Here is a 21992-nt window from a genome sequence, read left to right as displayed (position 1 = left end):
TCCTTTTTAAAAAGGGATACGGAGGAACTGTGTCCAACAATGAAGGCCCTCTTCATTTAAGAGGTTAATTATTTAATACTTGAAGACAGTGCTCTTTCAGACATCTCTCTGAGTAGTAAATGTGTCCTATAAAGCACAATTTCATTGAATACATGAGGCAAGTAACCTCATTAAGACTAGATGTGAGGGCAACGTACAAACGTTCAAACAGATTCAAAGGTGTTGACCACGTAAAAAGAATGAGGCAATTAGTTAGAATTAGTCCCGCTGACTGGCTATACCCCTCTTTCATTCCTCTGTGATGGCAACAGTGAACTCAAGAGAGCTAGTTGCTTTTCACCTGTTAGATTCTACCAAGTTTATTAGAGTACCTATTGTCTAGGCAAAGACCTTGGTATGCCAACTGTGGTCCACAGACCAGCAGCATCAAGAAACTTGTTTGAAATTCAAATCTTGAGTTCACCTCAGACTAATGATTTTTTTTTTTTCCTGCACCACGTGACATGTGGGATCTTAGTTCTCCAACCAGGGATCGAACCCGTGCCCCCTGCAGTGTAAGTGCAGAATCTTAACCGCTGGACCACCAGGGAAGTCCCAGACTAGTGATTTTGAATCACTTTTTAACAAACTTCCTAGGTGATTTCTGTGTACTGTAAAGATTGCGATAACAACCACAACAGAAGATGGTAAAGCACTGCTCTAGGGACTTCGGGTTGACTTTCCAAGAGTGGTGTAGGGGAGCAAATTTTGCCACCCCAAAATGTGTCTCTTTGGTATGAGGATCAACTTAGTCTGGTTATTTTTAAGAAATAGAAACTCAGGAAGTTTTTCTTTTTATGTCTGTCTTAGTTGCCTAAAATAATTTAAATAAAGGGCCTGTTCCCAGAATAGAGCTATCACCAAAGATACCTGCAAAGATCGTGGGCAAGGGTGTGGTGAGGTAGACCCAGCTTGCCTTTAGGACCAGTGGGAATATTCTCTCTGGTGTGTACATTACAGATAGGGTTATTTTTATATCTCTAGATGGTCATGCCATAATTAATTTGTAAAAGAGCTCTATTTACTCAGCTTAAAGTTAGTGCTTACATAAATTATTTCTAAATGTCATAGGAACTAACGCAAATGTTTTTTAAGTTCATGTGATCTATGATTAACCTTTAGTCAATAAAAGCAAATTTAAAGTTACTGGTTTAATTAAAACAGGTGTATCTTTAAAGTTATCAGCATTCAGTATAATACTTTTATTCTACCTAGGTTTACTAAAAGTCAAGTAAGTTCATGTTATCTCTGTTACAAAATTTGTCAACGAGAAAAGTAACTTAAGATGGCTAACTGCTTTAATGTCTCATAAAATCTTCAGGGGTAATCTAAGTGTGATTATTAAAAACAAATGTATAAAATAGATGTAAATGAGATAAGAGTTTTCAGGTGAACTTTTTAAAACGATTTTTTACTTAAATAGTTCCCCAAATCTTTTTGGTAACTTAACACCCTTAGGGTTTCGCTAGATCAAATTAAATGATGGAAATTCATTAAATATCTAGATCATTTCCAAATAAGATAAAATAATAAAACATTAATTATTGAACATAGTCTTATCTACTTTTGACTTCCTATTGCGGAGAAACTAAAGATGAATTTCAGTCTTTCAGTAACCATGTCTTGTGCCACACTGAAAGATTGCACTATTTAAAAGGGCACATATTTCTAGAAATTATAAAAGGTAGTTATAGGCACAATATTGTAAATCAACTATACGTCAATAAAAAATAAAAAAATTAAAAGAGCTGAAATTTAAAAAAAAGGTATTTATAAATTCTCCACACCACAAAATGCTAATGTAGTTCACAATTATTTATTTCTTTGTTTTCACTAGAAATTAAGGTTTCTAATTATTACATGTGATTAAGGATACTAGAGATAATAAGGGAAACAATTCTGTATGCAAGGGAAGTAAAATGTATTTTTGGGTAAGAAAAGGCATGAGATAATGGAGATGCATTTTTGTTGAGAGAAATAAAAGTGATTTTTGTCCTAGAGCTGATTATTTCAAACTGGGAAAGAGAAAAAGGGGCAAACTAAAGTGGACATAGAAAGTTGTAGAAGTTTTGTGAAAAAGGGATCTTGGGAAAGAAATTTTATGTGTGATCAAGCTGGCTAAGATTGGGATAAATTTAATTATGTGAATAAATTTCAGTATCAAAGGTACACTTGTACAAAATTAGAATTTGGTTTTGCTTTCTGTTAAAAGCACAAAGTTTTTTTTTTTTAGATTATTGGTCTGCTCTTAATAAGCAATTGTAAACAAAGATCTTCTTTATCATTAATGCCACCTGTCTAGAAAAACAAAAATTCTACTATGTTTTATCTTTATCAGGTCTTTGACTATTTAGGAAAAAAACCCGAGTCTCTTCAAATATTATAAGAGCTAAGTTTTTTTACAACTATTTAACTGTCTGTATTTGCCTGTGAAGTCTTTGTCATTTTAAGTGGATAACTAAGTATTGTTTCATAGTGACCTATGATCCTATTTGACAAGTGTTTTAAAATTTTTTGATATTTTCGACAAACTTCCCCCAAGTCAAATTCTGATGAAGTCTTATTGACCTGGAAATAATTTGGGGTTTTCCAAAAGGCCCCTGGAATACCTCAAAATATTTGCTCTCTCTCCTTATAAAAGAGAGATATTAAACTAATTAGGCTTATTGGGTATGCTAAATGATATGGGAAGCATTGTCAACTAAGTGATGATAAATGTTCTTAGGTTATATTATTTGGGTAAATGTTATTAATATAAATGTTCTAGAAATTATATAAAATTCCTAAAATTCAGATATTTCCTGCTACAATGTTATTAGCCATAATTCTAGTTATTATCTTAAAATTTTATGTGTCACAGAAATAATCAAATTTCCTTTTCAGTTGCATTACAGTGAATCAGATCTTTAACCATGCCATTTTAAGACTTTGGTCATTTACAGACAATTATTGTTTTACTCTGATGTTTTTGCAAACAAAACAAAAACTTCACCTTCAAGAAGAGCCATAGAAAGGACTTTCTGACAATGTATCTTTCTGATAACTTTCAGATGATACCACTGAATTGGGTAAGAAATTATAGAACTCTAATCGAAAAACTGATGGCTTCACAAAACTGCTAACAAAAGATAAGAGCAACAAGAATTAGTCACATGGGACTGAATAAATTGATGAATATGACTATAATTTTATGACTTTTTTTGTCTGAACTATAACTACCTTTTTAATCTTTGTTTTTCAGATATAAGAAAACCTTTAATCTTACACTATGACTTAACAGCAATTCAGTAAATTATATCTTTATAAGCAGAATTGAAACATTTATATTTTTCTCCCTACCTGATCCCTCCAGAATTCAGAAACTCATGGTGAATACTCTTATTTTCAGGGCATTATAGTTATACTTACATAAGTTCAATAAGAATCTGTTCTCCTTGGAACAGGACACAATTGGAAACTTGTTATATTACCAAGGTTTTCACTGGAATGTCGTATTTGAGAGAGACATGTATAGACTCAGATATGACCAGACAGCTTTAAGGAACTAAGGTTGACTTTATGGAGCCAATAAGGCCCTTTGGAAAAACAGCCTGGCACCTTGCTTACAGGGTTCCCGGCAGCCTTACCAGGGGAGTAAGGAAGGTCACTTCCTGGCAGGTGCAGGAACCTCAGGATATTTTGGGGACCTCAGAAAGAGAGGAACTCACCCAAAGCTATAGGTATTACAGGCATGCATGATGGCAAGTGTTTGGCTTGGCTTCCTCGCCTCGAGGGGCATTTAAAAGTTCAATCTGGAGATTCCTTATTGAACTTTAACCATCCCAAACATCACATTTATGTGATGATGTACAAGTTAAAGATCTTTATTAAGAATTTAACATTTAGTTAGGAAAACAAACAAAATAAAGGACTTCCAATGACTATGCCCATATATAAATTAAATACTAAGAGCTCTGCCCCACATGATTAACAGGAATGATAAAAACTGAAGGGCTTATCATTCTTGGCTCTCAATATGGGTGTTGTCCCGGATCATTCCCTTGTTATTTATCAATTGAGAAATAAGCTAATCATCAGCTAAGAGTGGTCCTTTTCTTTCCTAACAAAGATGCTGCTTGGATATTCCAGTTCACACTTAGGAAAACAATAACCAAACGGACTGAAAGGCAAAACTATGCTACATAACAAATATCCATGCTGTAGTTGATCAAGAAAAACTGGGATCAACAAACCTTTGAAAAGATATTCCACTGTTGAGGCAAAAATAACTTGGAGTTAACCTCACTTAAATCATATATTCTATATCTGAGGAAATAGCTCAAAAGTCTAGTTTTCATGCCTGTAATTTTGGTGGCAGTCAAATAATCTTGTTGCAATGTCCATATCAAGAAACTCAAAGGTACAGAATCACTAGTACCAGACAATTTGTGCTCTTGGCATTCATAATAGCCTCCAATGTGGTTTTTATTTGTTTACTTGTTTTGGTGTTAGTTGCCAAGAAAAAAAGAAGAATTGAGGTCAGATTAAATGTCTTACATAATTGAGGAGCAGAGAAGCAAGAAAAATGTTACAGGATAGAATAAAACTTTGACTTCAAAATGTCAGATCTTATCCAAAGAGAGAATTTGTTAAACCTGATGGCTCTGATTTGAAGATGCTGCAGCAACATAACTAAAGTTCTCTAATATTTTGGCATTGCATAAGCAAAGAAGAGGGACAGAATATACCCTCCGAAAATATGCCTCTTTGATATAAAGATTATTTAAGGCTGATTATTTTTAAGAGACAGCAGACACAGGAGAAGCTCTAAAAACCGAGTAGAAGTTACTCTTTGTAAGAGATATTTACATTTATAAAAGAAATCCTCATTTGTAAGGGTGTTTCCCTTGCTGTACCAGGAAGAAGATGACTCTGAATCTCCAGAAACTCATCAACGGAGAAGGCAGAGAATTAAATCTGCAGAACAACCATGCCCATGTTTACCGCGCTTTTCCTGGTCACCTCCCATAATTGGCCTTCCCCTGCTCCCCAACACCTTCTTTTGTCTTTAGCTGGAGATGGTACTTAAGGTGCTGGCTTGGGCCACTTCAGGGAGTTACTCAGTTTTCCTGGGTATCTCCCATGTACACAGGAGGAATACATGTTATTAAATTTATGTCTGTTTTTCTCCTGTTAATCTATCTTTTATTACACGGTGTGTCTCAGCCAAGAACCTAGAAAGGTAGAGGGAAAATGATTTTTCCTCCCCCACAGTAATGACTCAGTAAAAGTGACTCTTCTGTGGATGCCTACTCAGTTTTTAATGGGTCATGGTCTTTTTACGGAGATGCAGCCATAAAGAGATGTAGGAGGTTTTGATGTCTGGGCAAAGTTTGGCTTTTCCATATTCTGAAATCAATGGTCGAAGATGTCAAAGGATGAGCCCCGAGAGAGCTTTAAACAGTTCTATAGTCTTACTGTATCTCTCAGCAAATAAATGCACTAGGTAAATACTAACAATGATAGGGGCACATAGTACAAAAATGATTCATTATAAGAAGGGATAAGGAGTCCGCTGGGTCTAAATTCATCTGGCTTTAAAACAATGCGTCCTAAATGATGTGCATGTTAATTACATTACTAAAGATATTCCGAGGACTAGGGAGTTTATAGAGCAAGTCTAATTCCCATTGATTACACTCTTCGGAGGGAGAGAGGGAGGGAGGGAGAGAGAGAGACTGCACATGCAACAATTAAAATGGGTTTGAGGGGGAATAGAGAAAAACTAGATATTTATCATTATTAACTAGTGCTAGTCTCTGAGGTAGATACTTTGCCAGTCCCCAAACTACTTCATGATGAATGAAGTGCCATAATATTGTAATCGATATATCTAAACATAACCATTTACAACAGGACTGTTAATGAACATTCCCTTAATGTGACAGTTTCAAAGCCAAACATTCCCTAGAAGCACAATTCTATCAATACATTAGAAGTGCTTAATATCAATGTAATTTAAAAAGCAGATGATGGCATTTCAAATTATATTGGTTCTTATTTCCTGTTCATTTAATTTTATGAGTGCCAGACACATAGTAGGTTCTTAACAATTATCATTAAATGCATGAATAAATAAATGAAGATATCCTTTAGGACAGCACATTCAAACTAAAGTAAGTCTGTTATAAGGAAAAATATAGAATCAATGGAACAAAATTGCTGGAGCTACAGCTGACCATTTTAATGAAAGATAAATTAGATTTCAGGGAGTTTTTAATGGAACACGTTATTGCTGCATCCTAAATTACCCAGAACATCATGTAGTTGGAGTAGAAAAATCATGTAATAGCTGCTAACGTTTACTAGGTGATAAATATGTGTCAGACATTGTGATACATATTGATATATATTCATTTATTAAATCCTCATAGCTACTCTATGTGGAAGGTACTATTATTATTCCCCTTTTATACAAAAGGAATTTGAGGCTTACAGAGAATAAGGGATTTGTCCAAGATAGCATAGCTAGTAAGCAGAGAGTAGGTTTTATACAGACAGCCTTGCTCCAGAGTCCAAACCCTTAAACATTAAACTACTTTGCTCCAGAGAGTAAACATGCCCACGCTGTGAGGTCATCCAGAATTAGAGTATGGACGAAAAACTCAGAGAATGAATAAGAAATTTAGGACTGCCTGATCGGTGCAAGAGGGGCTAGCCCAGAGGCCAGAGCACAGTGCTGCTGAGTATCCGTCTGGAGAGCTGTTTGTGTTAGAGAAATGGAAAACATAAAAACGAAAGGAAAATAAAAGGTCGGGGTTTTGGAGGGAAACTGAAGGTCAGTGTTTGAGGTGTGGTCGAATCGGGTAGCAGCAATTAGGAATCTAAGCAAAGACATCTGGGTAAAAGATTCAGAGACATATATGGAATTCAATTCAATAGGCAATGGTGGAGACAAGAAATAGCACAGTAGTGAATGTCGGTCTACTCTTTGCTTTGGTTCTTTTTGGAACAAGGATCTAACTCTCAAGCTTGTCAAGCCAGAGACTAGAGTGAGGAATAAGGGGCAGGGTAGTCATACACTAATATGGCCCCATGGCCCTTTGTCTCTGTTTCACTGTATAACCTAGTTCTCTGTATAGCATGTGACATGATCCTAACCGTCCAAGTACCTTCCCTGGCTGCAGGAATCAACAACTCTGAATATTCTCAAGCAAGGGTTTTCCTTTTCTTCTTTTTTTAAAAATTTATTTATTTTATTTTTGGCTGCGTTGGGTCTTCGTTGCTGCGCGCGGGCTTTCTCTAGCTGCAGTGAGTGGGGGCTACTCTTCGTTGCGGTGCACGGGCTTCTCATTGCGGTGGCTTCTCTTGTTGCGGAGCACACGCTCTAGGCGTGCGGGCTTCAGTAGTTGTGGCATGGGGGCTCAGTAGTTGTGGCTTGCGGGCTCCAGAGCACAGGCTCAGTAGCTCAGTAGTTGTGGCGCACGGGCTTAGCTGCTCTGCGGCATATGGGATCTTCCCGGACCAGGGCTCAAACCCATGTCCCCTGCATTGGCAGGTGGATTCTTAACCGCTGCGCCACCAGGGAAGCCCCTCAAGCAAGGGTTTTCTATGGTCAAATTTCCTAGTAAATTTTTAGGCGGTTTTTGTGGAATTAAGATTTTTTTTTAAGGGAAAAGGCTGGCCCAGAATCCACCCTAGCTCAGTCCTAGCTGAACTATTTATTGTAGTATCCTCTTGGCATTAAGGAAGATTCATTTGATACGTGTGAATGATATCTCAAAGAATCCATACCACCCATTGGAGGGCTCTGACATCATTTTTATCATGTCAACAATACTGAACTAAAGGTAACAGTGGAGGGAAAAATGCTTAAGTTACTTTGGCAAAGGTATGTCCTGGCAAGTGTACTTGTCAGAGGAATGGATAATTATTGACTTACAAGATCTGTATTCATCAAATGCTTTAACATATCTCTCTATGGAGATTTTATAAAGAAAGTCTTTGAAGGCCTGTAAGATAGTTAAGGGATTTATGAGTCAATGGCAGAAAAATATGATTCATAGGGACAGCTTCCGGTTCTTCTCCGAGCTTTAGGCTTCTGAGCAATACAGTAACTCATCTGGTCATTATATAATTGCTAGCATGACAGCAATTTAACTCTTTCAGGGACCCTATGATCAAAGACCCAAACTATCAGCTCACATGTGCTGTGTCTTGACCTTCTGAACCTTTCAGGGCTGGGGAACTTGCAGTTATGCCATCTGTTAACTAGAGTCCTTTGTTTTTCCCCGTAGATGGTTGGGATAGATCATTCCACACTGCTGCCATTGTGAATTGAGGACTTATTTGCTGCAGCTCCCTTAAAAGGAAGGTGAACACTAACTTTAAGAGGGACTTTTGGAGAACATGACCTTGAAGAACTCTTTTTGGCTTCTTAATGCTTTTACTTTATTAAGCATAAAATGCTGTTGGCATAAATACATATTTGAAAAACACTGTGGAAGATCCAAGTATTCAAGAGTGCTCTAACATTGTCCACTACTTTCTTCTTCATGTTCGGGGAATTAGACAGTATTGGAAAAGTTTTTTTCAAACAATTTCCTTGATTCCTCAGTCATTTATTTTTGTAGTACTGGAAGCTTCTGTAGCTATGGGCAACTTAACCTTAGGCCACACATGCTAGAAATAGCGTGGGGCTGTGTGCCCCTTCCTGGCTGTGTGCCTGGCTGCTAGAAGAGAGCCTTAATAGTTGTATCCTCCTGGGAAACAACCCAGCTTCCTTACTTTAACTGTCACTCCTACTTTGTCCTAAAAAGAAATATATGTTGCTCAAGAGAGTAACCAGAATGGTGCAAGTATTTTATCCACAGAAAAGAATGGATAAAAGGAACTAACGAAGTTGAATCTAGGGAAATGAAGGCCCAGAAGGATTATGGTGACTGTCCTCAAACTTTTGAAGGGCTATTTTGGGGAAGAGAGATTAAAAGTGAGGTCAAGGGGTAGACAGACAGTGAAAAAGGAATGCTTTCTAATAGTTAGGTTTTTCCAAAGATAGAATTGGCTTCCTTGAGGAGGAATGTGATCCAGTATAAGCTGACCGATCACTGAGGAAGATGTTATGGAGTAGTTCAATTACACATTTAAATTGCTTCCCACCGTGAGAAGCTATTTCTGTCCTTTTATATGTATAATATTTCTACTCTAAATCCCTTCATTGACTGAATATATGTGTTAAGCTAGAGAAACAAACAATCATGTTGCTTACTAACTGCTGCTTACCTTTTCCCTCAGTTAACATCCCCCCAAAAGTAAAGTATTTTAATATTATAGTCACCTTGACAACAGAGGTGTCTGTTTTAATAGCTTTCAGTAACATTATTCAAAGGGAATCTAGTGTCCACTAAAGTGACAGGAACAGTCTTCGGCATTCTCTTTCTTTTCCAACCTCAAAGAGTTTAGGATTAAACATGTGCTTTGAAATTAAAATCACTGTGAATTTGCTGAGTAAGAGAACATCCAGAAAGTTTTCACTTAGCATAATGTAGAAAAAATATATTTTTCTCTGCGATGTACATGAAAAGTTTCACCAACTAAAAGGCATGGCTCAAATTTTACAATCGTTTATAATTTCAAACAATTCAGTATCTATTTATATATATTTTATCCCTGTGTGTAAGGTGTTGGGGTTGCCGTGGAATCAGATTTAGTGAATTGCTATTCATGAATAATAATTGACACCTAATTCACTAGTGAATTATTATTAATCATGGGAGGATATTACACATGTGAAACTTATCCAAGGCAGAAAAAAACGTCAAAAAGAACTACAATGGGGAATCCATTGGACATAATTCTTACACTCAATGGACAGCCTTCCAATAAGGAGCACAATCTTTGATTTAAAACTGTCCTGGTTATTTTTAATTGGTTTGCCTATTTCTAATAATAATAAGTAGCATCTAACTAAATACTTCCTGTGTACAGGCTCCATGCCAAGCTCTTCACATTTATTGTCTTCTTTCGTCCTTAAAACACACTGAAGAGTTGATATTATTATTTTCCCCATTCCATATTACCAGGAAACTGAAGCTTAAGGAAGTTGGATATCATTCCTAAGGTTATATAGTTCGTATTAAAACAGAGAAAGGGGGACTTCCCTGGTGATCCAGTGGTTAAGATTCCCCGCTTCCACTGCAGGGGGCATGGGTTCAATCCCTGGTGGGCTTGATCCCTGGTCCGAGAACTAAGATCCCGCATGCCATGAGGCGCGGCCAAAACAAACAAACAAACAAGCCAACAAAAAAACAGCAAGGAATCTAAGTTTGACTCTAGTTTCTGAGCTAGTCACCTATCTGCTGTGTTACATGTTTTGATGGCCCTAATGCTAATGTAATTATTTTATTTAGGATAAATTTATGTAAAAAAAAATTAAAAAACTTTTTGCTTCCAAATTATTTCCCTTCCATTAAAGGTTAAGTCAACCACTCAAGCTTAGAAGGTTACACTCACCCCGTTTGTGAAGGAGAACACTGGCATGCCGACGTCCATTTCCATTTTCAACATAACAGGAGTAATTTCCCAAGTCACCTTCTTCTACAGAGTCCACAATTAATGAGATGGAAACTTCCTGTTCCCCAAGATGCTCCTTAAGGATTCTAAAATATAAAGCAAAACGAAACAAAAAACCCCACACAAACATACACATACATGAAAAAGAAAAACATTTAGATGAATGTGAATCTGATGTGAAAAAACCTACAGCATCTGTGCTTCAAATTTGGTCATGGATTAATGCTATCTTAATTAAATTATATCATGCCCTTTTCTTCTTCACTTCTAATAAGGAAGCTTGTCTCTGTAGATGCAAATGAAGTTGCAGTTAATTATCTCTCTTAGCAGGACAATCACACTGTCATAATAAAGAGGTGAGAGAGACCTTGAAAAGTTTACAAATTGCTTTCCCTTTAAGAAGAAATATGATGTAAGGGTGAGATAAGAAATTCTAATGTCTTCAGCTGGAGGACTAATTATCTATCAGGTTAATTTAAAAAAATAAAAGGAAGAATAGAAAATTTCTGAGCTATTTTGACATTTCAGTTGAAATCTCTAGCCTGGCTTTTTTTTTTAATGGTGCAAATCAATTCCTATTTTAAAAGAAACATGAAATTGCAAAACTGTAGACTAAATGTTCTGATGAAGTGTTTAATTCTGACATTTAAAATTAATGGTAAATGCTCACTAATCTTACTGTCAAGGATTTTAGCAATCTTTTTAGAACAAATGGAAAACTTCAAAGCAAGCCTCCCTTTCCTTGCTCACAAAGTTTCCACCTCTGCCCTCCCACCTGTTTGGTAACTCACCTCTGCACAATACTTCCTAATGCAGAATTAAAGAAAATTACCTTTCTAGAACATTCCCTGAGCACCCACAACAGGAGAGAGGGGAAAAGTTAGGAGGTTTATTATCCTTCTTTAACCTTAGCATTTCACAGTGTATGGGTATGAGATAACAGTGAAGTTTTGAACATGAGAAATGGCAGAGGAACATTTTAGTACATACTGGAGAACTGCTCATCTGGGCATTTCAGAACCCAACTGCAGTGCAATACTCTTGTGTATTTGTTGCCAGGAAGAAAATTCCAGTAGAAATAATCTTATACGACAGTTCTGTAGGTTTTTATTTTCTATCGAAAACCTTTTTCTCTTATACCTTTGATCAAGTTTTAAAAGTTCTCACATTTAAGAAGAAGAATTTGGTTAAAATGCTCATATATACCCAGAAGAGGCGATCTTTAGATGGGAGAATGTTTACAAATGATCAGTATTTTGATTCACTTATAGCTTATTTATTAATATATTTGCCTATTTACATTATGATTAAAAATGAGTATCTGTGTATAAGCATACTTTGGGTCATAATTGAATACCTCGATATTTAAAAGTAAATGAACAAATACATTAATTATTTTTTTTTAAAAAGAAGCAAGAGGCTTAAGCATGATGCCCTCAAAATCGATTGTATTTTAATGATTATTCACTATTATTCCCACTATATTAATGTTTAGACCTTAAAGTCAGACTAAACAAGGTGATAAAAACATTTTTTGTATCCTTTATGATTCCTATCAAGTGCTTTATAGTCAACATGATGCCTAAAATATGTAAAAACATATAAAAGGAAGTTACAAAGATTGCGCTTGGTTGAATCCTAGAAACCTGTTAATATCTTCTCTCAACAATTAAGAAAAAGAGCTCTTATAAACCGAAGGTGTAATATCACATTTTCCATGTTTTTTTTTTTTTTAACATCTTTACTGGAGTATAATTGCTTTACAATGGTGTGTTAGTTTCTGCTTTATAACAAAGTGAATCAGCTATACATATACATATATCCCCATATCCCCTCCCTCTTACGTCTCCCTCCCACCCTCCCTATCCCACCCCTCTAGGTGGTCACAAAGCACCGAGCTGATCTCCCTGTGCTATGCAGTAGCTTCCCACTAGCTATCTGTTTTACATTTGATAGTGTATATATGTCCATGCCACTCTCTCACTTCGTCCCAGCTTACCCTTCCCCCTCCCCATATCCTCAAGTCCTTTCTCTAGTAGGTCTGTGTCTTTATTCCCGTCTTACCCCTAGGTTCTTCATGACCTTTTTTTTTTTTTTTTCTTAGATTCCATATATATGTGTTAGCATACGGTATTTGTTTTTCTCTTTCTGACTTACCTCACTCTGTAGGACAGACTCTAGGTCCATCCACCTCACTACAAATAACTCAATTTCATTTCTTTTTATGACTAATATTCCATTGTATATATGTGCCACACCTTCTTTATCCATTCATCTGTCGATGGACACTTAGGTTGCTTCCATGTCCTGGCTATTGTAAATAGAGCTGCAATGAACATTGTGGTACATGACTCTTTTTGAATTATGGTTTTCTCAGGGTATATGCCCAGTAGTGGGATTGCTGGGTCATATGGTAGTTCTATTTTTAGTTTTTTAAGGAACCTCCATAACTGTTCTCCATAGTGGCTGTATCACCTGATCTCAGACATTTTCCATGTTTGATGTTTTGGTCTGTCTCACACTCAGTTTATTCCTTAGTGAAAAACTCCTTTTTAATTCTCTTAAATTCTTTGCAAATGGCACTCCTGTTTGACAATTTCATAGTCACTCTCTCAAGAGTATTTTGCCTCTTCGCCACTAAATGTTGCAATATTTTTATTATAATAGTAAAACACTCCCCCAAACCCCTTCTTTTCTTTTAGTTCACTTTCTATTCACTAAGAGAACAAATGTTAATCTTGATTGTACAAGTTAAAAGACAAAAATTACTTTACCTAATGTCACTTTCCCAAACTCGATTTTCATCCAGATCTTCAATAAACTTCTCTCCTTTCATCCAGTAAATTAAAGGACTGACATCTCCACTGTACCCAAAGAAAGCTCTGCAGGTTAGATTAGCTGAATCGCCTGTTGAGAGAAGTGATGAAAATGTGTTATAAAACTGTTTGTACACTCTTATTTTAGGCAAAGTGGCAGGTAACATTTTAATCACTTCATTGATTTAATGAAACATCTTTCTAAAATCACATTTTTCAGATGTTTTCTATCTTCGTCAAATTCACGTGGGCTTTTGACAGCTTATTTAGTGGAAAGTGAATTACTTATAAGATTTTGAAGAACACTGGTCAGTTATTTCATAGAAGGTTCTTCCACTTAAGTTTGCCTGATTTTTCCACATGATTAAATTGAGGTTATGAATGATTGGGAATGGTACCATGGAGGTGACGTGCCCTTCTCAAAGCATGATATCAGACAGTACATAATGTTGATAATATAAGATTCTATAAAGCAGGTAGAAGATGTTTCTCAGTCCTGAATGTGGGAAACAGAAAGAGAACAAAAATCTTTTCATGGGAAAGAAATGAAACTGTAAAATGCAGGATCCCCTAAAAATGTTATTAAAATATTCGTACTATATGAGGAATAGTATTTTAATTAAGGAAACCAACACACGCTCAGGTAAAAAAGCGCATTAAAATACAAATGAACAACTCCTGAGCATAAATATTTGGGATGTTTATAAGATGTAAAATCAATAATACTGCTGTGGAGATGAGTTTCTTCCAATATGCTACTCAAGAGAGACCACTATAATGGTGAATACAGGTTGGTTGATTACTTAATAAGGTAAGTGGAGGTCCCTGACTGAAAAGTGGAAACGAATCTAATGCCTGCAGAAAATAAGGCGTATTTCTGGACAGGTAATGTGATTTTGCAAACACCTGGTTTCCCCATGCCTCAGGCGGCATGAGAGAACTGAACTATACCAGTATCATTATAATTTTAAGATCTTGCTGCCTCCAAATAGAGCTAGAAAATGCGGGGTGGGATAGAGACCTGTAGGGACCTAGTCCAGCTTGGACTGGAGCAGGGGAACTCACAAGGATGAGGACTACATGAAGGGCTGGGAACTAGGCTCCAGGGATACCTTTATAGGCATCTGAAGTAAGGAGACTTTCTTCATTTCATAAATTCCTGAGAATATTCTGGAGGACTCTGACAACTCTGACTTTAAGGTGAAGAGAAGGAGGTTCCTAAAGACTGGAAGCCTCACAGCTAAGCTATGAGTTAATAGTGCACACCTCGTGAACCTGGGCTTACAAGTGATTCTACAGTATGAACCCAGAGCAAAGCACAATGCAGTTACAGATGCATTCTTTCTAAGTCCTGGTATGGGTCAACCTATATGCAAACTTTATTCTCCAAGTTCCACAACAAGAAAATTTTTATTGGATAAAATTCATATTATTATTTTAATTATGCCCACTGTGTAAGAATAGTTCATAACTAAGTTCTTGCTGTTCTAATATTTCTAAGATGCATGATATAGCCTTTCCTTTTATGTTATACTTGTTTATGTCTGAATGTTCTCCAAGTAAGTGATTCCTTATGGACTCTGATTCTATATACAACAACCATTATTAGTGACCAGATAAGTCAAGTCCAGAAAATGTCTAGAAACTTTTAAGAGGCAAAATGCAGCTTTAAATAGGTTCCTTTACTATTAATTTTTTTTTGAATTTATCCTTCTTTCATCTTTTTTTTTTAATACAGCAGGTTTTTATTAGTCATCAATTTTATACACATCAGTGTATACATGTCAATCCCAATCGTCCAATTCAGCACACCACCATCCCCACGCCCCCACAGCTTTCCCCCCTTAGTGTCCATATGTTTGTTCTCTACACCTGTGTCTCAACTTCTGCCCTGCAAACCGGTTCATCTGTACCATTTTTCTAGGTTCCACATACATGCGTTAATATACGATATTTGTTTTTCTCTTTCTGACTTACCTCACTCTGTATGACAGTCTCTAGATCCATCCACGTCTCAACAAATGACTCAATTTCGTTCCTTTTGATGGCTGAGTAAAATTCCATTGTATATATGTACCACATCTTCTTTATCCATTCATCTGTCGGTGGGCATTTAGGTTGCTTCCATGACCTGGCTATTGTAAATAGTGCTGCAATGAATATTGGGGTGCATATGTCTTTTTGAATTGTGGTTTTCTCTGGGTATATGCCCAGTAGTGGGATTGCAGAATCATATGGAAATTCCATTTTTAGTTTTTTAAGGAACCTCCATATTGTTCTCCATAGTGGCTGTATCAATTTACATTCCCACCAACAGTGCAAGAGGGTTCCCTTTTCTCCACACCCTCTCCAGCATCTGTTGTTTGTAGATTTTCTGATGATGCCCATTCTAACTGGTGTGAGGTGATACCTCATTGTAGTTTTGATTTGCATTTCTCTAATAATTAGTGATGTTGAGCAGCTTTTCATATGCTTCTTGGCCATCTGTATGTCTTCTTTGGAGAAATGTCTATTTAGGTCTTCTGCCCATTTTTGGAATGGGTTGTTTGTTTTTTTCATATTGAGCTGCATGAGCTGTTTATATATTTTGGAGATTAATCCTTTGTCCACTGATTCATTTGCAAATATTTTCTCCCATTCTGAGGGTTGTCTTTTCGTCTTGTTTATGGTTTCCTTTGCTGTGCAAAAGCTTTGAAGTTTCATTAGGTCCCATTTGTTTATTTTTGTTTTTATTTCCATTACTCTACGAGGTGGATCAAGAAAGATCTTGCTGTGATTTATGGCAAAGAGTGTTCTTCCTACATTTTCCTCTAAGAGTTTTATAGTGTCTGGACTTACATTTAGGTCTCGAATCCATTTTGAGTTTATTTTTGTGTATGGTGTTAGGGAGTGTTCTAATTTCGTTCTTTTACATGTAGCTGTCCAGTTTTCCCAGCACCACTTATTGAAGAGACTGTCTTTTCTCCATTGTATATCCTTGCCTCCTTTGTCATAGATTAGTTGACCATATGTGCATGGGTTTATCTCTGGGCTTTCTATCTTGTTCCATTGATCTTTGTTTCTGTTTCTGTGCCAGTACCATATTGTCTTGATTACTGTAGCTTTGTAGTATAGTCTGAAGTCAGGGAGTCTGATTCCTCCCACTCCTCAAAGAAGTCCTCAAGACTGCTTTGGCTATTCGGGGTCTTTTGTGTCTCCATACAAATTTTAAGATTTTTTGTTCTAGTTCTGTAAAAAATGCCATTGGTAATTTGATAGGGATTGCATTGAATCTGTAGATTGCTTTGGGTAGTAGAGTCATTTTCACAATGTTGATTCTTCCAATCCAAGAACATGGTATATCTCTCCATCTATTTGTATCATCTTTAATTTGTTTTATCAGTGTCTTATAGTTTTCTGCATACAGGTCTTTCGTCTCCTTAGGTAGGTTTATTCCTACATATTTTATTCTTTTTGTTGCAATGGTAAATGGGAGTGTTTCCTTAATTTCACTTTCAGATTTTTCATCATTAGTGTATAGGAATGCAAGAGATTTCTGTGCATTAATTTTGTATCCTGCTACTTTACCAAATTCATTGATTAGCTCTAGTAGTTTTCTGGTAGCATCTTTAGGATTCTCTATGTATAGTATCATGTCATCTGCAAACAGTGACAGTTTTACTTCTTCTTTTCCAATTTGTATTCCTTTTATTTCTTTTTCTTCTCTGATTGCCGTGGCTAGGACTTCCAGAACTATGTTAAATAATAGTGGTGAGAGTGGACATCCTTGTCTTGTTCCTGATCTTAGAGGAAATGCTTTCAGGTTTTCACCATTGAGAATGATGTTTGCTGTGGGTTTGTCATATATGGCCTTTATTATGTTGAGGTAGGTTCCCTCTATGCCCACTTTCTGGAGAGTTTTTATCATAAATGGGTGTTGAATTTTGTCAAAAGCTTTTTCTGCATCTATTGAGATGATCGTATGGTTTCTCCTCTTCAATTTGTTAATATGGTGTATCACATTGATTGATTTGCATATATTGAAGAAGCCTTGCATCCCTGGGATAAATCCCACTTGATCATGGTGTATGATCCTTTTAATGTGTTGTTGGATTCTGTTTGCTAGTATTTTGTTGAGGATTTTTGCATCTATATTCACCAGTGATACTGGTCTGTAATTTTCTTTTTTTGTAGTATCTTTGTCTGGTTTTGGTATCAGGGTGATGGTGGCCTTATAGAATGAGTTTGGGAGTGTTCCTTCCTCTGCAATTTTTTGGAAGAGTTTGAGAAGGATGGGTTTTAGCTCTTCTCTAAACGTTTGACAGAATTCACCTGTGAAGCCATCTGGTCCTGGACTTTTGTTTGTGGGAAGATTCTTAATCATAGTTTCAATTTCATTACTTGTGATTGGTCTGTTCATATGTCCTATTTCTTCCTGGTTCAGTCTTGGAAGGTTATACCTTTCTAAGAATTTGTCCATTTCTTCCAGGTTGTCCATTTTATTGGCATAGAGTTGCTTGCAGTAGTCTCTTAGGATACTTTGTATTTCTGCAGTGTCTGTTGTAACTTCTCCTTTTTCAGTTGTAATTTTATTGATTTGAGTCCCCTCCGTCTTTTTCTTGATGAGTCGGGCTAATGGTTTATCAATTTTGTTTATCTTCTCAAAGAACCAGCTTTTAGTTTTATTGATCTTGCTATTGTTTTCTGTGTTTCTATTTCATTTATTTCTGCTCTGATCTTTATGATTTCTTTCCTTCTGCTAACTTTGGGTTTTGTGTGTTCTTCTTTCTCTAGTTCCTTTAAGTGTAACGTTAGATTGTTTATTTGAAATTATGCTTGTTTCTTGAGGTAGGCTGGTATAGCTATAAACTTCCCTCTTAGAACTGCTTTTGTTGCATCCCATAGGTTTTGGATCATCGTGTTTTCATTGTCATTTGTCTCTAGGTATTTTTTGATTTCCTCTTTGATTTCTTCAGTGACCTCCTGGTTATTTAGTAACGTATTGTTTAGCCTCCATGTGTTTGTGTTTTTTACGTTTTTTTCCCTGTAATTCATTTCTAATCTCAAAGCGTTGTGGTCAGAAAAGATGCTTGGTATGATTTCAATTTTCTTAAATTTACTGAGACCTGATTTGTGACCCAAGATGTGATCTATCCTAGAGAATATTCTGTGTGCACTTGAGAAGAAAGTGTAATCTGCTGTTTTTGGATGGAATGTCCTATAAATATCAATTAAATGTATCAGGTCTGTTGTGTCATTTAAGGCTTCTGTTTCCTTATTTATTTTCATTTTGGATGATCTGTCCATTGGTGTAAGTGAGGTGTTAAAGTCCCCCACTATTATTGTGTTACTGTCGATTTCCTCTTTTATAGCTGTTAGCAGTTGCCTTATGTATTGAGGTGCTCCTATGTTGGGTGCATATATATTTATAATTGTTATATCTTCTTCTTGGATTGATCCCTTGATCATTATGTAGTGTCCTTCTTTGTCTCTTGTAACATTCTTTATTTTAAAGTCTATTTTGTCTGATATGAGTATTGCTACTCCAGCTTTCTTTTGATTTCCATTTGCATGGAATATCTTTTTCTATCCCCTCACTTTCAGTCTGTATGTGTCCCTAGGTCTGAGGTGGGTTTCTTGTAGACAGCATATATATGGGTCTTGCTTTTGTATCCATTCAGCAAGCCTGTGTCTTTTGGTTGGAGCATTTAATCCATTCACGTTTAAGGTAATTATCGATATGTATGTTCCTAGGACCATTTTCTTAATTGTTTTGGGTTTGTTTTTGTAGGTCCTTTTCTTCTCTTGTGTTTCCCACTTAGAGAAGTTCCTTTAGCATTTGTTGTAGAGCTGGTTTGGTGGTGCTGAATTCTCTTAGCTTTTGCTTGTCTGTAAAGCTTTTGATTTCTCCATCGAATCTGAATGAGATCCTTGCCTGGTAGAGTAATCTTGGTTGTAGGTTCTTCCCTTTCATCACTTTAAGTATATCATGCCACTCCCTTCTGGCTTGTAGAGTTTCTGCTGGGAAATCAGCTGTTAACCTTATGGGGGTTCCCTTGTATGTTATTTGCCATTTTCCCCTTGCTGCTTTCAATAATTTTTGTCTTTAATTTTTGCCAATTTGATTGTTATGTGTCTCAGCATGTTTCTCCTTGGGTTTATCCTGTATGGGACTCGCTGCACTTCCTGGACTTGGGTGTTTGTTTCCTTTCCCATGTTAGGGAAGTTTTCGACTACAGTCTCTTCAAATATTTTCTCGGGTCCTTTCTCTCTCTCTTCTCCTTCTGGGACCCCTATAATGCGAATGTTGTTGCATTTAATGTTGTCCCAGAGGTCTCTTAGGCTGTCTTCATTTCTTTTCATTCTTTTTTCTTTATTCTGTTCTGCAGCAGTGAATTCCACCATTCTGTCTTCCAGGTCACTTATCCGTTCTTCTGCCTCAGTTATTCTGCTATTGCTTCCTTCTAGTGTAGTTTTCATTTCAGTTATCGTATTGTTCATCTCTGTTTGTTCTTTAATTCTTCTAGGTCTTTGTTAAACATTTCTTGCATCTCCTCGATCTTTGCCTCCATTCTTTTTCTGAGGTCCTGGATCATCTTCACTATCATTATTCTGATTTCTTTTTCTGGAAGGTTGCCTATCTCCACTTCGTTTAGATGTTTTTCTGGGGTTTTATCTTGTTCCTTCATCTGGTACATAGCCCTCTGCCTTTTCAGCTTGTCTATCTTTCTGTGAATGTGGTTTTTGTTCCACAGGCTGCAGGATTGTAGTTCTTCTTGCTTCTGCTCTGTGCCCTCTGGTGGATGAGGCTATCTAAGAGGCTTGTGTAAGTTTCCTGATGGGAGGGACTGGTGGTGGGCAGAGCTGACTGTTGCTCTGGTGGGCAGAGCTCAGTAAAACTTTAATCTGCTTGACTGTTGAGGAGTGGGGCTGGGTTCCCTCCCTGTTGCTTGTTTGGCCTGAGGCAACCCAACACTGGAGCCTATCTGTGCTCTTTGGTGAGGCTAATGACAGACTCTGGGAGGGCTCATGCCAAGGAGTACTTTCCAGAACTTCTGCTGCCAGTGTCCTTGTCCCCGTGGTGAGACACAGCCACCCCCCGCCTCTGCAGGAGACCCTCCAACACTAGCAGGTAGGACTGGCTCAGTCTCCCCTGGGGTCACTGCTCCTTCCCCTGGGTCCCACTGCACACACTACTTTGTGTGTGCCCTCCAAGAGTGGAGTCTCTGTTTCCCCCAGTCCTGTCGAAGTCCTGCAGTCAAATCCCACTAGGCTTCAAAGTCTGATTCTCCAGGAAGTCCTCCTCCCGTTGCCGGACCCCCAGGTTGGGAAGCCTGACGTGGAGCTCAGAACCTTCACTGCAGTGGGTGGACTTCTGTGGTATAAGTGTTCTCCAGTCTGTGAGTCACCCACCCAGCAGTTATGGGATTTGATTTTACTGTGATTGCGCCCCTCCTACCATCTCACTGTGGCTTCTCCTTTGTCTTTGGATGTGAGGTATTTTTTTTGGTGAGTTCCAGTGTCTTCCTGTCAATGACTGTCCAGCAGCTAGTTGTGATTCTGGCGTTCTCACAAGAGGGAGTGAGAGCACGTCCTTCTACTCCACCATCTTGGTTCCTCTCCCACTATTAATTTTATACGTAAGTATTTTGTAAATATTTTAATATGGAATCCTCCTCCCTTGGAGAATATTTACCTTACACAATGGATAATTGAATGCCAATCTTACTGATTGGAAACCACAGATTTCTATGGGAAGTGTCAATCCAATGTTACAAAACAATTTTAAATCCAATATTCTTTGCTTTTACATTCTTATAAGAGCACTAGCTTTTATGTAACTCAACTACCTGTTATAGTGTCGAGGTAGTCCTAAATTCAACAGTAAATCTCAAAATACTACATAGTGTGATGATTAATATTACATGCCAACAGAATCAACATATATTATAGAGTTTAAAAACTTACGTATCAATAATTCACACAATCTGTGTTTTAAGGGATCATGGTTTAGCTTTTACATAGGAGTTAATGACTGGAACGCATAAGTAGAAATCTCCAGAAATTATCTAATTTTCCATTACAGTTTTACTAAATTTGGGAGATTATAAATAATGATCATGTCATTAGCAACTCAGCTTGATGTTCCTTAGCAGAGAAGTCAACTGAATCCCTCATTGGGACCTGAATTTTTCTCTCCTATCACCCTCCTACCTTCCCAGATCAAGTGATTTTCCGTTACCTAATTCCTCATTTCTCTCACCTCCTAGCCTTGTGCTGCCACACCTGGCTTTTGACTACCTACCTTGCCTTGACCTCCAGTACTAGGGGTATCTGCAGTGCTATGGGGGCACCTAGGGGAACTCTGTGTAGACTTGGGTTGGGCTGGCTGTGGGTCAGAGAGTGGAATTCATGGAAGGAATAAAAGAAGGTGGAGGGAAACATAGAAAAGCACTCCAGGTAGAGAGGAAAGAGCATGAGTGAGAGAATGCCAGAGAACTTTGGAGGAAGTAAGTAACTTCACAGTGGCTGAAGCTAAACTGTATGTGGTAGGTAGAGGAGGGAGGAAGATTTGGAGGAGAATAGAGCACTGATGATGCCAGAGCA

General features: G+C 37.2%; 1 protein-coding gene across 1 annotated transcript in view; it reads right to left on the bottom strand.

Moving 5' to 3' along the window:
- IL1RAPL1 (interleukin 1 receptor accessory protein like 1) overlaps window positions 1–21992 on the bottom strand; it is a 707257-nt gene that overhangs the window by 31709 nt on the left and 653556 nt on the right. Inside the window, exons 7-8 of the mRNA XM_068532589.1 lie at window positions 13365–13497; window positions 10531–10676 (exon numbers count right to left, since the gene is read on the bottom strand). Coding sequence (XP_068388690.1) covers window positions 10531–10676; window positions 13365–13497 — 279 coding nt within the window. The remainder of the gene's footprint in view (window positions 1–10530; window positions 10677–13364; window positions 13498–21992) is intronic.

The sequence above is a fragment of the Eschrichtius robustus genome, chromosome X (assembly GCF_028021215.1).
Source record: "Eschrichtius robustus isolate mEscRob2 chromosome X, mEscRob2.pri, whole genome shotgun sequence".
Taxonomy (NCBI): Eukaryota; Metazoa; Chordata; class Mammalia; order Artiodactyla; family Eschrichtiidae; genus Eschrichtius; species Eschrichtius robustus.
The sequence above is the reverse complement of the archived record's forward strand: the minus strand, read 5'-3'. Positions and strand labels throughout refer to the sequence as shown.